Raw genomic sequence first — 15,512 nt, forward strand, 5'->3', positions numbered from 1 at the left:
CCGCCTGCCCTGGTTCCTCCCAGACGTTGCCTGGGACTTTTTAGGCAGCTCCACAGCCCCTCCGGGACGTGGGTCCCTCGGCCCCTACTGATAGAGGCGCACCGCGCCCAGGCGTGGGTCCCGCCCCGCCCCGCCGTCTCGCCCACTGCCACCCCACCCCCGCCCTGTCGCCCTGTCGCCCCTCCCCGGTCCCGCCTGCACCCTGACCTGACCTCTGCGTTCACTTGGGCTCTCCCGCAGGCTCCCTATGGGCAGAGCTGCCAGGCCCCTGCTGGAGCCCAGCGAGCGCCGCGCCGCGCCGCGCCGAGTCGGGCGCCGAGTCGGGGAGTCGGGGAGTCGGGAGCCTGACCTTGCGGAGCGCCCTGCCGCCCCCCCACCCGGCACAGGCACAGGCACAGGCGTCGGGGCAGTGGCAACATGGCCTTCTCCCAGGTGCAGTGTCTGGACGACAGCCACGTCAACTGGCGCTCCAGTGAGTCCAAGCCCGAGTTCTTCTACAGCGAGGAGCAGCGGCTGGCCCTGGAGGCCCTGGTGGCCCGCGGCAGGGAGGCTTTCTACGAGGTGCTCAAGCGGGAGAACATTCGGGATTTCCTATCGGAGCTGGAACTCAAGCGCATCCTGGAGACCATTGAGGTGTACGACCCAGGCTCCGAGGACCTGAGGGGCGACGTCCGGTCGCGGGGCCCTGAGGACGATGGCATTGGTGACAGCGAGGAGGCCAGCAGGGCAGGTGGGGACGCCACCCAGGCCGAGCCGCCGCCCTCTCTGGAGTACTGGCCCCAGAAGTCCGACCGATCCATCCCACAGCTGGACCTGGGCTGGCCCGACACCATTGCCTACCGTGGGGTCACCCGGGCCAGCGTCTACATGCAGCCCCCCATCGATGGGCAGGCTCACATCAAGGAGGTGGTGCGGAAGATGATCAGCCAGGCCCAGAAGGTGAGCCAGCTGCTGGGAGGGGGTCCCCAGACGGAGAGCTGGCCCAGTGGGCCTGAGCCGGCCCCCAGCATCTCTGCCACCACAGTGTCTGCTCACTCACAGCACCAATTCGGAAACCCCAACACTGTCTTCTGTGGTTCCCTTGGCTGCCTCCCTGGCTGCCTCCCCCCTTGCTCTCTTGGGGTCCTCAGTTTCTCTGCACGGGGTTAAGGTGCCCAGGTCTTCTGGCAGGTGATGGTGGGCTGCCTCATCTCAAAGGGCCTTTGTACATTATTGGGGGGGGGCTGTTCAAGTTCTGATTTCCCCAGACCTGGGAAGCAGGTTCCTCAGAAGAAAGTGCAATGATGGGGTGGGGTAGGGAGGGATCTCGGGCTTTTCTCTCACTGTCCGGTGAGATGGCTCTGATTCACACTTGAGAGGTAGGAAGCTCTCACACACACCGTGAACCTCTGCTGTTGCTCTTTCCCGGGTGGTGGAGACAGTCTGGAGTGGTGCAGGAGTTACGGAGGCAAAAAAGTGGCTTGGGTCCATCTGAGGCTGGCCTGGAGGTCGAGTTCAAAGGTGTCTTTTTCCTGGCTGTGCTGGGCAACTGAGAGTGACTTGCTCACCCTCTCTGAGCCTCTCTGTGAGCTTTCCCAATGGCAGGATCTTTCCAGGCAGGGAGGTGGGGGCTAGGGATGGTCCCTGGGTGGAAGCAGAGCGAAGTCAGCTGAGGGTTGTCCGCCGGGGTTGAATTTTGCCAGTGGAGGGACCTGGAGCATTGCTTCTTCTCCGATCCCTGCCTCGACGTGTGGTATCCCTGGTGTGGGAAGTCATTCTCAGCTGACACACTGACACACATCCCGAGAAGGGCTGCTCACCACTTGTAGAGCCGGGCCATGAGCTGTCCTTCTTTTTCGTGGTTTCAAAGCACATCCCGAAATGTTTGATAAAGCCTGCCCAGGAGAGCTGTGTTGAGAAAGATTCTGAGGCCAGGTCTGAGCTCAGTAGAGGATGGTGAGCGATTAGCAATATGTGTCCTGGTGAAGTTATTTCTAGCAGAGTCTAACCCTTCCTTCACCAGGCCCAGAGCGGGCCAGCAAATCGCACAAGCCCAAAACGCTGGCTTTGGGGACCATCCGGGCTGATAGAGCCTGGGGAAGCTCTTGGTTCAGAGAAACCAGAACTGGGTCAGGAGCTGACAAGGTGGCCATGGGTTAGGTTTCTAGAAAGGTAGAGTCCCTGTTCCCCAATGGGGCTGGCGGAGTCAGATAGCCTGTGTCTCAGAGCCTGGCTCTCAGCCTGATCCCAGGCAGCTTTGAGGCTTCGGGTTTCGGGTGTGTAAAGTGGAGGTGGCGAGGATGGAAGCTACGTCTTTGGCTGTTGTGAAGATGGAATCAGGTGACGGGAGTGAGGAACAGTTGCAGGAAGAGGAGGGAAAGGGGGAGGGGGACAGGGCCTTCAGAGCTCTTGGGCTGAATAACCTGCCCCACACCTGCCTTGGGGTAGGCAGGTGCTGCTGACCTTGTGCCTGACTTGAGATTGTGGAACCCAGTCCTCTGGAAGGGCCTGTTGGGATCCCACGGACCCCTTTTTAAAAATGGGGAAACTGAGGCCCAGGGTGGGGCTTGACCTACTGTGCCAGGGCTCCCTCTCCTCCACACCTCTCTTCCCCACTGGGAGTAGAAAGGAAGCAGACACCAGATCTGTGCTTGGCATGGGAACAACAGCCAGAGTCTAATCTCCCCAGACAGGAGGACTGATGGCCTGGCTCAGTGATGGGGCCCGATAGGAGCACCTGGGGCCAGGCTGGGCACCAGGGCCTTCTCCTCACATGCCCATGGCCAGGGCTGAGACCCAGCCACCCCAAGCAGGCCCACGAGCCCCCGTAACTTTATTTGCTCCCCATGAAAGCCCCACCAGGTTATTGGCATCACCTCTCTAAGGTGATATGGCTAGGGATATGTCCACCTTGGGTTTGGTCGGCTGGTCCCACTGAGAATGGGGCCCCACTGCTGAGACTGTCCACTGCTCTCCGACAGCAGAGAGCCTCCCAGACCAAGCAGGAGGGTCTGGGGTCTTCCAGGTGAGAGCACGGACGCAGGGAGGACAGGGACTTGTTCACACCCCACAGCACCATGGGGAGCCATGCCTCTGCTTTCCATCCTTTGTGCTTCCCAGTCCCATCCATCCAGGGACCTGAGGCCAGCATGCCATGTGTGTGGGCAGGCAGTAATGACTATAGCTCCCGGTTTTTGAGTGCGAGGCACTTTATAATTTCAGGTAGTCGGATCTGCCCATTTTTCAGATGTAGAAACTGAGGCCCAACTGGTTAGTCCCAGCTATTGTCACTTAGCTAGTTTTTGGGTGGAGGGTGGGGACAGGCCTGTGTTGCCCATCCTGGCCTCGACAGAGCACAGTGACAGGCAGGGCAGGGAGGGGCAGCTACCTGTGCCACCTGCAACCCTCCCGTCTGCCTGCTCCTGCTGCTTCCCAGGCTCCAGTGCTGGGCTGTGCCGCTGACGGATGCTGACGGATGCTGACGAGGTGCTTTGCGTGGCCCGCCCGCCGCCGCCGCCACCACCACCGCCACCGGGAGCTCTCCCTGCCTTATCTCTCCCCATGAATCACCTCTTTCCCTTCGCCCCCGCATCTTCATCTGCACACCCCCCCGCAACAGCAATGTGGGGAGAACCCTCTCCCTCCCCAGCCCTGAGATGGGGAGCCCACTGTCCTGCCACCTGGCCCCACGCTGACCCCCTGCCCAGTAGGGCACCTGGGCTGGGGCTGCTGGTGCTGACTCAGGGCGACCCGGCCCGCCACCTCCCCAGCCTGGCCTGTCAGCAGGGCAGGCAGACCCTGGGGCAGGGAAATGACGCAGCACACACTCAGCCCGCCCCAGCGGGCCGCTGGGGAGTGGCTGTGTTCCCAGCAGAGCTTCTGAACTCCCTGCTTCCCCCAAAGGCTAGAACAAAACTAGTGGGCCGTGATCCCACCACTGTGGGACCTGGGACAAGCCCTGGCTCTCCTCTGAGCCTCAGTCATTTCATCTGTACAATGGGTACAGACCTTAAAGACTGCTGAGGGTCCCTTCAGCTCTGGTGCCCTGTTGCCCTGCGAATTCTGGACACTTCTGGGGCGAGAGAACAGAGGGGCCTGGGTCTAATCATACCAGTCCCACGTAGGCAGCTTGTGCTCTGTGAGGTGTCTTCCGGCCCCAGACTCTGAGATGGAAGGTCATTTGCCTGCCCCTCCCCTGCCCCCCACCCCCAGTACCAGTGATTTACCTGGGGAAAAAACCTGCTTCGGGGTTCTAGCTGCATACCAGAGGCCGGGCCTGTAGCATCATGCCCAGGAGGGATGAGCCCCAGCCTCGCTCCACTACAGCCTCTGAGAGAGGGGTGAGGCTGGGCTGGGTCCCAAGGGGGGCTGAGGAGGGAGTGCTCCCCCTTCACGATGTGGGTGCAGGGGATCCCACCCGAGGCGGTCCGGGGAAGGCCCCAGGGGCAGGCCTGAGCCCTGTAAACACTGAGGGAGCTCTCACGAGGGAGAATGAGTGTGGAAGGCTGGACTAGAACCCACGCCTCGGGCCTGCCAGGCCAGGGCTTGGGAACAGACACCCAGAGAAGTTCAGTTTCTCGCCTAGGGCTACACAGCAGGAAGAGACTGGAACCGGGTTTCATGCTGCCTGATTAACCCCGCAGTCTTTTCTGTCAGCCCCCTGCCTTCACACGCTGAAGCGCTGGCTCACGACTCGGCTCCCGGAGAATAAAAGCAGCTTAATGAGGCGTTCATTAAGTGCCAGCTGTATGCCAGGTGCTGAGCGGGCACTTTAGCTGCGCTCTGACCCTCCCAGCGACTCCATCAAGGAGGTGTTGGCTCCTCGGTGCTGACGACGAGCCCAAGGCTCAGAGAGCGCAGGTGTTCTGGAAGAGCTGTGCCCAGAACCCCGGTCTGCGGGCTCGGAGCCCTGTGTCCTGGGGGAAGCAGCATCTTGGCTGTACTCTCGGAGGCCTGCCCCTAATGGGAGCACTGGTGCCCTGCTGCTGGCTCCAGCCTGACTCAGGACAGTAAAAGCCCTTTCATGAGGCTCCTTGTCCCCCTCAGGCTTGCAAACACCGGGCTCTCCCTGGGGTGGGGGGGTGGGGTGGGTAGAAGTATGACCGCACTGGGCCAGGAGAACACGGCGACCGGACCTGAGACCCCTGCAGCTCCCTCTGGAGCACGAGGGAGGGCTCTCGTTTCCCCAGAAACGGTGGCACCAGGACAGCTTCAGCGTCTTCAGGGGCCACAAGGACATAGTGGTCCCTATGTTCCTAGGGCCCACTGCGCTGTTCCCAGGTGCAGCAGGAGCCCAGATAGAGCAGCAGCCCGGCCAGGCCCAGGCTCATGCCATGAAGCAGGGAGTTGCCTCCTGCCCATTCCAGCAGTTCCCAGCCCAGGCCCAGGGCCCTGTCGCCTGCCAGGTGGGGAGTGATCTGATAACATAATTCCAGGTGTCAGCTCCATTTTCTCCAAAGGCTTCCTACCCAACGGTGTTTGCATCTTAATTGAGAGTTTGAGGAGAGCCAGGAGCAGCTCTGCCAGGAAGGAGGCAGCGCTGGGCAGGCAGCCTCACTCCCCCTGGCGCTGGCGCAGCCCTCCTTCCCTGACCCTGCAAGGTGGGGCCTGTCACCTTGATGACAGGTGAGGGTACTGAGGTCAGGGCACCGACAGTGGGCCAGGGGCCTGCTGGCCTTCACATGAGGGTCTCTCATGTGACAGGCCTGTGTGGTGCTCTGCAGAGCCCTGGTCTCCCGGGTTCAACAGGCTCATCCTGAGGGGCCAGTGCTCTCACAGTCCCCTGGCTCCCCGATGGCTCAGCCGTCCCCTTGTTGTGTGACCTTGGGCCTCAGTTTCTTCATCTGCAAAATTGGAATTGGACACTTGCCTTGCAAGAGTAATAGTTGTGAGTGCCCACGAGCTACTGAGTGATCGGAGGGTGCTGAGTGCGGGGCAGGGCGCCCCTCCAAGCCAGGACCCTGCCCTATGTCCTGGCAGGTGCTGGCCTGCGTGGGCTGTACTAGCGCCCTTCATGGCCTCCGAGTGATCGCCGGGCTTAGGTGTCTTCCCAGGCTAAATGCCATGTGGGGCCGTGGGAAGAGGGGCTTCTGTACCATGCAGACCCACCCTCAAACCTCAGCTCTGCTGTTACCTCACTGGGCCGCCTCAGGATAGCCACTTTGCCCCTCTGACCCTCTGTTTCTGCCTCCTCATTGCCACGGTGATGTCTCTGTCATGCCTCAGAGTCGTGCAGAGTGCAGTGCAGTGTCTGGCACAGAGCTGGCATTTCATAAATGCTGGTTCTCTCTTCTCTGCCCGCATCATCCCCTCTCCTGACAGCCTCTCTCTGGGAATAGTCTGGGTTGAGAAGTGGTGAGCTCCCCATCCTGGTGGAGTTCAAGCAGGGGCTTGGTGGAAAGCAGTAGAGAGGAGTGGCCTTCTGGTGGCCCAGGGGCCTCAGGCCCTCCCTGGCTTGCTGTGTGACCTTGGGCAAGTTCTTTCCAGGCCATCCTCCTGTGGGATTAGGATGCTCTATGACACCACAGCATCTGTGACTCTTGGATCCTGGAGAACTTGAGGCTTTTGAATTAACAAGTCTGAGATTTTCCAGTTTGAAAATCCTCAGCTTGTGCCACTCACTGATGACTTTGTGGGGGTCTGGTTGGCTAGACGTTATGCCTGCAGGCCTGGAAATTCGCAGGACTCTGAGGCCCCGTGGGTGCTGGTGGGAAGGGGGCGGGGCCTGTCCACTCATCCCCAGGCACAGGCCGGGTCAGCTGACGGTCTCTTTACTCTGCAGCATTCCTGAGCCATGGTGATGTGTATCTGGGGAAGGCTGGAGACTCAGGGCAGGGCCCACGCTGCTGGGCTGGGCTGGGCTGGGCCGGGTCCCTGGACAGAGGGCTCTGGGTGTGACCAGTATGTGCCTCTTCAACCCATCCTGCTGCAGCCATTTGACACTTAGGAAGCCCGAGCCTCCTTTAATTGGCCTTAATGAGGCTTCTGTTTTAATAGTCCAGAGGGTGGGGAAGGTGCCATGGTTGATGCATGTCAGAGGAAGAGACTCAGGCTACCCACTGCATCCCCCCATGTTACCGAGAAGAGCAGCTAAAGCTTCTAGAGTGGAAGAACTGTGCCATGGGCCACCCAGGGAAGGAGTGGCAGAGCCAGGAGGCCCTGGGACTTTACCACCCGGGCAGAGCTGATGCTCAGGAGTTGCTCTAGGACTCAGAGTGGGCTCTGCAGGGCAGTGGGTGGAGTCAGCTAGAGTGTACACAGGATCCCCTGCCAGGGGAAGAGCCCTGGACAGGAGGCCTCTGATACCAGCCGACTGTGTGGCTCTGGGACAAGGACTCCCTCCCTGGAAAATGGGAGTAGTCATTGCTCCCTTCCCTTAATCCCCGGAAAAAGGACACCCGTGTGAGTGTCAGAAAGCTGGCCTGGTTATCCTGTCCCTGGCTTGGGTCAACAGGTGTCATGACAGACATGGACTTGCTCCCTAAGAGGCAGGACCAGGCCTTTCCCTCAGTGACAGGCCTTTGGAGCCAGATGGGCAAACTGGTTTGAAGAGTGCCAGAGTCAGGAGAACGCCACCCACGGTGGGGCCAGGGGCTCCCAGGAATCCTCCCCAGTACCCAGAGAACCTTCTCGGCCTTTTAATCTCCTTAATCCTGGTTTGCGATGATTCTGTGGAGAAGTCGGCTTATCTTCGTTCCTCATTATGTAATGGTCATTCCCTTTGGCTTCTTTTTCAGATTTTCTCTTTATCCTGGGCTTTAAATGATGTGATTATGATGTGCTTTAGTGAGTTTTTCTTCCTGTCTCTTCTGCTTGGAACTCACTGAACTTCTCTGACTGTGGATGGATAGTTTTCTTCAAATGGGGAAAAATCATGGACATTATTTTCTTCAAACATTTTTCTGTCTTGCCCACCCTTTCTCCACCTCGAAACCTCTTGAGACTCCAGTTCTGTGTATCCTAGACCTTCTAACTGGACCCCCAGTTCATTGCTGCTTTGAGCCGATCCTGCTTTTTCAGTCCCTTTCCATGGGCCATTTTGGATAGTTCTACTGGTATGTCTTCAAGTCCACACATTTTTTCTTCTGTGTTGTCTAATCTGTTATTCATCCCATCCAGTGTATTCTTCATCTTAAATGTTGATTAGTTTTACATTTTGAGATTCAGTTTAGTGTTTTTTAAAGTTTTATTAGGTGGGACCAGAGCAGATTTAGTCCAGGGTAAGGGTTGGACTATGGACCACCTACTATTACAGCAGAGTCAAGGGTGTCAGAGACATATGGTTCGCAAAGCCTGAAGTCTTTACCATGTGGCCTTTACAGAAAAAATTTGTTGGTGCCTCTCCTAGGGCTTATTTGCCCACTATTCAGGTAATACTCCTCCGAGGACTCTCCTAAATGCCCTGAGTTTTAAATGGGCCTGCACTCTAGTCAGGGGGTGGGGGTGGGGATGTAAATCATTCCTGGTTCTGCATGAGCACTGGTGTCCATTCCAGCTGCCCTTTTTTCCAGCAGTTTTGTCCCAGCCTGGGTGGTTTCCTCCATGCATGTGATACTTGGTCACCAGCTGAAGGGTCAAGGGAACACCCTGTGTAGGTGTCTGGTGTTCGCTCTCTGCAGTCCTCTCTTCTCCAGTATTCCGTTTGAAAAATTCTGGCTGCTGTGCTGTGAGCACACCCTGTCTCCTTGACTCCAGGAGGCCGCTGAACCCCAGCAGGGGCCCCTCCCCATTCTGCAGTCCAGAGGTGGCTGAGGCAATCCTAGGGCTGATCTCAACTGTTCCCCTTCTCTCAAGGATCACAGTATTCGCTGCAATCCCGTTGGCCCAGTTTCATAGATTTTTGCATCTGTGTGTTTTTTTTGTTTTTTTCAATTATTAAGGCAGGAAGGTTGGTATAGGCTCTGTTATTCTGCTGTGACTGGAAGTGGAAGTCGAATCCAGGATGTTATGGCTATTGTTCCAAAACTTAGAATGGTCTATACCATTCTCTGTGTCATCCCCATGAGTTACCAGGTGGCACCAGCCTTCCAGCAGGAGGGGAGTGGGGATGGTGAGTGATGATTCCTGGCCTGTCCACTGTGGAGGGTGCTGTGGGTCTGGTGGGTCAGGACTCCAGTTGGTGTGATGAAGAGTCAGGAAAAGTGGCACCTGCTGAGCACAGGCCCTCGGGCCCTGAGCCGGCTCTGTGCCTATACTAATTCACTCTTCCCGTCAACAGCTGTACAGGTGTGCATTATTACTGCCCCCATCCCCCAGGAGACTAAGGCTCTTGCCCAAGGTCACATGTCTTCCCAGAACAGTCTGGAGCCCATGCTTCCATCATCTGGGTATCCACCAGAGCTTTAGAGTGACAGACCCAGAGCACTGGGGTCCTCTTCATCTCCTACACTTTCCAGGTGGAGGGACTTGTGTGCTTGTGCCCTGTGTCTGGGGCTGCTTTTGGGTTTCATGGTGGGTGGGGTGTGTCTGTCTCCCTCATCTGTTCTGGGACACTTTGAGGGGAGAAACCAGGTCCACCTCTCTCTGAGCCTCCTCCACGCATCTCTGTGGCCAGGGAGGGCAGAGCAGGTATTACAGCTGGAGCTCCCACTAGGAACCTGCTGGACTCTGGCCTGGCTCTCAGAGTCCAGACCTTCAGGAGAGAGCACGCCACTTGGTAGGTTGTTGTGTCATGCAGAAATGATACCTGCCCAGATGACTGAGAGGAGCTAGAGAGGAGCTAGGAGTGGTATTTAAATTGGGCTTTGAAGTATGGTAGGAATTGTCAGCACAGAGGAGGAGAGGAAGGAGGCCTGGCAAGAGATGAGCATGTGTGGCTCCAGGCTAGGCATTTCAGGGACGAATCAGCAGGGTCAGGGCCCCCTGGGGAGAGATATGGCCACTGAGGCTGGGCCCATGGCCAGCGGTCCTCCAGCTGCACGTGGAACCCCTGGACCATCTCACCCCTGCCCTTCTTCACCCAGCGCTTTCACGGGCCTGTTCTACCCATTGGTCCCGTGAGCACACTTATGCTCCAGGAGTGGATTCTGTGGTCACAGCGAATCTAAGAAACAGCCCTAGGGGTGCTGGGAGCTGTAGGCTGGGTGTCAACCTGCTAAGGCATTGGGAGTCCCATGTGGGTAGTGCAGAGCGGCGGTGAGGCAGTGGTGGGCACAGCAAGATGCTCCAGCTGGCCCAGACCAGCCAGTCAGGGCATCCAGGCAGGGCCCAGGGAGTCAGGGATCCCTTGGCAGGTCCAGCCTTGGGCCTCCCATCCACCTTCCTTATTTTACAGTTGAGGAGACAGACCCAGAGAGAAACATGGCTCTCCCCTGGCTTGCAGCCCAGAGCTCCAACTCTGGGCCCACTCTACCCTCGTCCAGGGGCTCAGACTGCTGTGGCGGCCCCAGGGAGGATGGGGGGTAGATACACCTGCACCCCCGCCCATGCCAGCAGCACCAGTAGTAGGTATTACGAGGCTTCAGGCTGTGTCTTTTGGGGACTGCAGCCACGGTTGGGGGAAGGCTGCTCTTTTGTGGGTCAGACATTGCCCGCCTTGTTTAAGTCCCCCCAGTAGCCGCCTGCGTGATGGAAGTGCTCAGGGCAGGATGTAGGAGGCCTATGCCAGAGACCCACGTCCACAATCCCAACGGTTCAAGGTGGGACCTGGAGCCCATCTCATCCTCCTCCGGGCCCCACTGTCTGGGTCTCTGACAGTGTCCACCCTTCCCAAGGATATTTCAGGAATTCCGAAACCATCAGGAGGTTGGCAGGATGCCAGGAGGCCAGAGAGAGGGGCAGAATGGGATCTGTTGGATTGGGGAAGGCATGGGAAGAGGGGGTGTGGGGAATCATGGGACGAACATACTTTGGGAGCTTGCACGTCACTGCATCCCGGAGAGACGTGGGGTCATTGGGTATACAGCACACTCAAGCCCAGTTCCTACACCAGTGCCGTGTTTCCCTCTGCTCCAGGCTCATCCACATCTATACCGTGTGGCTGGCCCCCTATGTGGGCACAGCCATCCTCCTGCTGCCCCCAGCGTGATGCCCCTGGGCGCTGGGAACAGGAGGGTTGGCATGGGTGTTTGGCTGCTCCTGGTTCTGTGCCCGCATCTTCAGGGAAGGCCTTTCCCATCAGTAAGACACATGGGTAGGCCTGGGGACCTTCCTTCCCTTGGGAGCTGGCCTGTGCCATCTGGGTAGGTTCTGTGTTGTGGGGCTGGCACTGCCCCATCAGTTCCCCAGCGACGCCAGGCCTGGAATACAGGATGTACACGTGCCTGCCACCCCCACCCCCTGGCACCCGGCAGTTGGTCCGGCTGCTCACGTGGACACACTGGTTCCTGTGGTCATGAGGCTCGAGCTTCAGGGCTAGAACCCAGGCCACCTGCCTCTCCCCAGCGCATTCCCTGCACACATGGGCCAAGGACCGTCTCCAGATCCCAGCCTCCCCTCCATCGTCCCCTCTCCTCGCTCCCAGCATCACCTGTGACAAGCTCTCCTTTGACCGCCCCTGGAACCTAACCCAGTGCTGGTAAGAACCGGCGCTTGGCCCCAGGACCCCATGAGGGATCTACCGGGGGGCAGGCCCTAACAGATCAGCCCAATGACAGATGATCCCTGGATCCACTACCCTACCTGCCAGAGGGCAACGTGGGGAAGGACACACGTGGATTGGGTTCTGCTGGGGCACGTCCCCCAGCCCAGGCCCAGGGCAAGTCCCCATCTGCCATGGCAGGCTGGTCCTGGAAGCAGGCCTGACCAATCTGGTTGGGGGCGGCGGTGACAAGGAAGCAAGAGGTGATGTGATGTCTGCTCCAGGGAGGAACGTGTCGGCTGTGCCCTTCCCAGGGTGGCACGTGAAGCTGTTTGCCTCCAGGAGAGCCTTATGCAAGGGGATCCCCGGGCTGACTCTGGGGCTGTGGGGTCCCCGGCAAGGAAGGCCCTGCTTCCACCCCTCCCACCTCAGGATCTCCTCACACTCAACGGGTGAAATCAAAGGCTGTCGCGAGCCTACCCAGCTGTCCTTTTGGATCATCTGCCCCCTCATCCACCTCCTTGCCAAGCAGTCTCTGGCCTTTCCTTAAGCACCTCCTGGGATGGGGAGCTCACTCCCTATCAAGACCTCTGCCTCACTTGGGGTCAGAAAGCACCTCCTCAAGTGGCACCAATGTCTGCCTCTGTCAGCTTCCCCCTGCTGGCCCTGGCTCTCATAGACTGTAACCATTCCCCCTGCCCCACCTGAAACAGCCCTTTGGAGACTCAAAGCCAGCAAGCGGTTGTCCCCCAGAGTACGGTGTCAATCCTGGACCCCTGCCTCCCGGAGCCCGGCTGGTCCTGTGGCTACACTACCCGTTGTACCACAGAGAAAGCTGGGTGTCTTGCTCGGGTTCACACAGATTGTGTCCAGGGCAGGGCAGGGCAGGGCAAGGAGGAGCCCAGATGGGCCTGCGGGGGCCAGCAGGGTGAGCTCACTACAGCGTGCAGACTCATCCCCAGCAGGCCCCAGGCTGCCTGTCCTTCACCTTGTGCCTACAGGTCCCAGTGAGGGGAGCCTGTCAGGCTGCCCTCATGGTGGGGGTGGGCATGGGGGTGTACTTGGCTCCCTAGCTGGCCTGGGTAGGCTCTAGCCTGACCATTCCCAGCTCATTGTATGGCTTAGTCCTCAGCTTCTTAAGTCTTCTTCAGAAGGTCCTCAGGCCCTGGACAGGGCAGTGGCGCCGGTCTCAAATGTTTGGAGGGGCTGGATGTCTGCCTTGGTTGTCAGCATCAGACCCTGGTCCCATGTGCTCCCTATTGCTGCCCCATAGGACGGGGGTGGGGGAGGACAAGAGAGGGCCTAAGATGGTCACTGAGCCCCAGTGGTCCCAAACATCTGCTGCTGTCAAGGTGAGCAAGGCAGGTGAGCTCATCCCAACCACCCCGTTCTCTCCTGATGCCTCTTCAGTCCTTGTGCTTTGACTCAGGCCTGCCAGGCCTGGGGCCTGTCACTGCCCTCGCTGGGCTAGGGCTTGGGGCAGATGCACTCTGACCTCTGGGGCCCCACCCTGAGCCAGGTCCAGGAGGCTGAAGGTCAGCGGCTGTGGGGACAGATGTTGTCACGTAATAGGAAGAGCATGTGCTGGTTTGGGCTCCGTTCAGAGAGACAGAAGAGGTGGTGGCGGAAAACCTGCCAAAGTCCACAGCAGCCCAGGGACACACACACAAGTGGCTTCATGAACGGCTGTGCCAGCTGCTGCCTCTTTCCGGCTGTTGACACATCTGGTTCAACTCGGCATCCCAGTGTGGCAGGCACCAGGGATGGTGTGGGCTGCTGTGGTTTAGGAATGCAACCCAGGAAGGGGCTGAAACAGGGCACTGCTGTGCGGAGCCCTGGTGCCTACAGGAAGGCAGGCTGCCCTGGGGGCCGGCCCCACACGCTCCAGGCCTCAGGATGCAGACCGTCCCTGGTTCCACGGCACGGTCTCTTCCCTCCACACCACAGGCCTCGTTGGCCAGGATACTGGGCTTTGTTTTCTGTGGTCTTGTATGACAGAGACAGCGGGCACGATGACTGTGCTGCTCCATTCCCACTGTTCCAGGCTGTTTCACCTATTGAGAACCTTGTATCCTACGTGCTGAGTGCACCCTAGAACTTTGGGACCAGAGAGGCCCCCAGCCCACTGCTTCCCAGTCCCAGTGCTGAGGCAGGGAGAGCAGGGCTAGCAGGGGGCGCCCAGAGACAGTGGTGGGTGTGGGAGGCCTGCGTGTCCTGCTGTGGCATCTGTCCCCACTGCCACGCCACCCGACAGTCCTGCTCTCTTCCTGCTTACAGGTGATCGCCGTGGTCATGGACATGTTCACCGATGTGGACATCTTCAAGGACCTGCTGGATGCCGGCTTTAAGAGGAAGGTCGCCGTGTACATCATCGTGGATGAGAGTAATGTCAAGTACTTCCTGCACATGTGTGAGCGGGCCCGCATGCATCTGGGGCACCTCAAGGTGAGCTGGCTGGTCGGTCAGTCCACAAACACCTGGAGCACCTCTCTTTTAGGGATGGAGCCCTGTGTCGGGCACAGAGAGTTTCAGTAATCCTAGGGCCTCCTGCCAGGTGGTCACCTGACCCCTGCCTGACCGCCCAAAGGGACAGGACACGACCTCCGGCAGGCAGAGATAAGACAAACATTGGCTAAGGGCTGATGCAGTGTTGGGGCCTCCGCAGGTGCTGTATCACATGTTATTTCAAAGCAGCCCATATGCCGCATTGATTGCCTGTCTTTGCTTGCACTCCTCCAGTGACAGGGTGCTCACCACCCTGGCTCCAGCAGCTCCCATCCTACCTGGAGGGCTCTGACTCCCAGGAAGTTATTTTGGGGGCTTAGCTGGAATCTGTCTCTGTAGGACGTCCACCCAGGACGTTTAGGGTTTAGGATCTGGCTCTGATAGAGGCAGGCAGCTTCCTTGGGCTGAGGTCAGGGAAGCCTTCCTTGAGGGCTGCAGAGTTGAAATAAATTTGAGGATGGAGAGCAGAAAGGGTTTTCTAGGGAAGGATACCATGGAGCAGAGGTGGAGGGATCGGGATGAGCCTGGGTTCCTAGAGCCACTTTGCTGCGTGTCCTTGAGCCCATCACCTCCTGTCCCTGGGCTCCAGGATCTCATTGGTCCACCCAGAGGAGCAGAGAGGCCACTGTGGCTGGGCTTTTCCACTCTGAGACCTTGCATTTGATCCCTTGTTGGGGGGCAGGAGGAGCCCTCCTTCCACTCAGCTATGACTTGCCACCTGCTGTGTGCAGGACGCTCCCCAGAGAGTACAGATCAGTATGCATGACAGCAGCAAATATTTTCACAGCACTTGGCTGGGGTCGGCCCCATCCTAGGGTCTTTACATGATTCTTTACTCCACATGATGACCCAGTGGGATAGGGCAGTTGTCCCCATCTTGGAGATAAGGAAATTGAGGCTCTTGTCCAGGTGTTATTCACTGCCAGTAAGTTAAGCATAAGGGGCATGGGAGCCAGCACCAGAGCTCCCTGGCTGAGCCCCAACCTCTGACAGGTCAGATTTCCGTGGGCTTCTGGCCTGTGATCTGAACATAGAAGAAGGGGCGCCGCCAGGCTAGTTAACAAGGGGCTGGGTTCCTGCGCTTGTAATTTGTCAGTATTTGTCAGGTGTGCCCACCCATCCCAGCTGAGTCCTTTTAAGTGGGTATGAGCTCTCTGGGCGGTGAGTCTGTGGCTGTTGGGACATTTTCATGTGGTCTCCCTGGTGGGTTGACCCCAAGCCCCACACTCACCCGCCGCGCTGCCCGCCATGTAATTAGCACCGGGAATAGACTCCTGGGGCAGACAGCTCATGCTGGAGAGGTCCAGAGTGTGGACAAGGCGTCGTTTGAAAGGTGACTGCAAAAGCCTCTGCCCTGTGGGCAGCAGATCAGAGAACCCCTGGCCCACCCCCATTGCACCCTGGCCACAAAGCCGGTGGGTGCTTCATACACGTCACTTGGCTCAGCGCCCATGTGTTCCTGGTGCAGGAGGAAGAAGCAGGAGATGGGCTTGTCCATGCTGAGTGGGAT

General features: G+C 58.6%; 2 protein-coding genes across 3 annotated transcripts in view; one reads left to right on the top strand and one right to left on the bottom strand.

Annotated features, from left to right (window-relative positions):
* The window catches only part of SLC5A10 (solute carrier family 5 member 10), a 56,273-nt gene that overhangs the window by 15,844 nt on the left and 24,917 nt on the right, over nucleotides 1-15,512 (bottom strand). The gene's annotated exons all lie outside the window — the stretch shown is intronic.
* FAM83G (family with sequence similarity 83 member G) overlaps nucleotides 1-15,512 on the top strand; it is a 30,474-nt gene that overhangs the window by 461 nt on the left and 14,501 nt on the right. Inside the window, exons 2-3 of the mRNA XM_041770853.1 lie at nucleotides 241-939; nucleotides 13,775-13,942. Coding sequence (XP_041626787.1) covers nucleotides 418-939; nucleotides 13,775-13,942 — 690 coding nt within the window. The 5' untranslated portion in view covers nucleotides 241-417. The remainder of the gene's footprint in view (nucleotides 1-240; nucleotides 940-13,774; nucleotides 13,943-15,512) is intronic.

Source organism: Vulpes lagopus, chromosome 10, assembly GCF_018345385.1.
Source record: "Vulpes lagopus strain Blue_001 chromosome 10, ASM1834538v1, whole genome shotgun sequence".
Lineage (NCBI taxonomy): Eukaryota > Metazoa > Chordata > Mammalia > Carnivora > Canidae > Vulpes > Vulpes lagopus.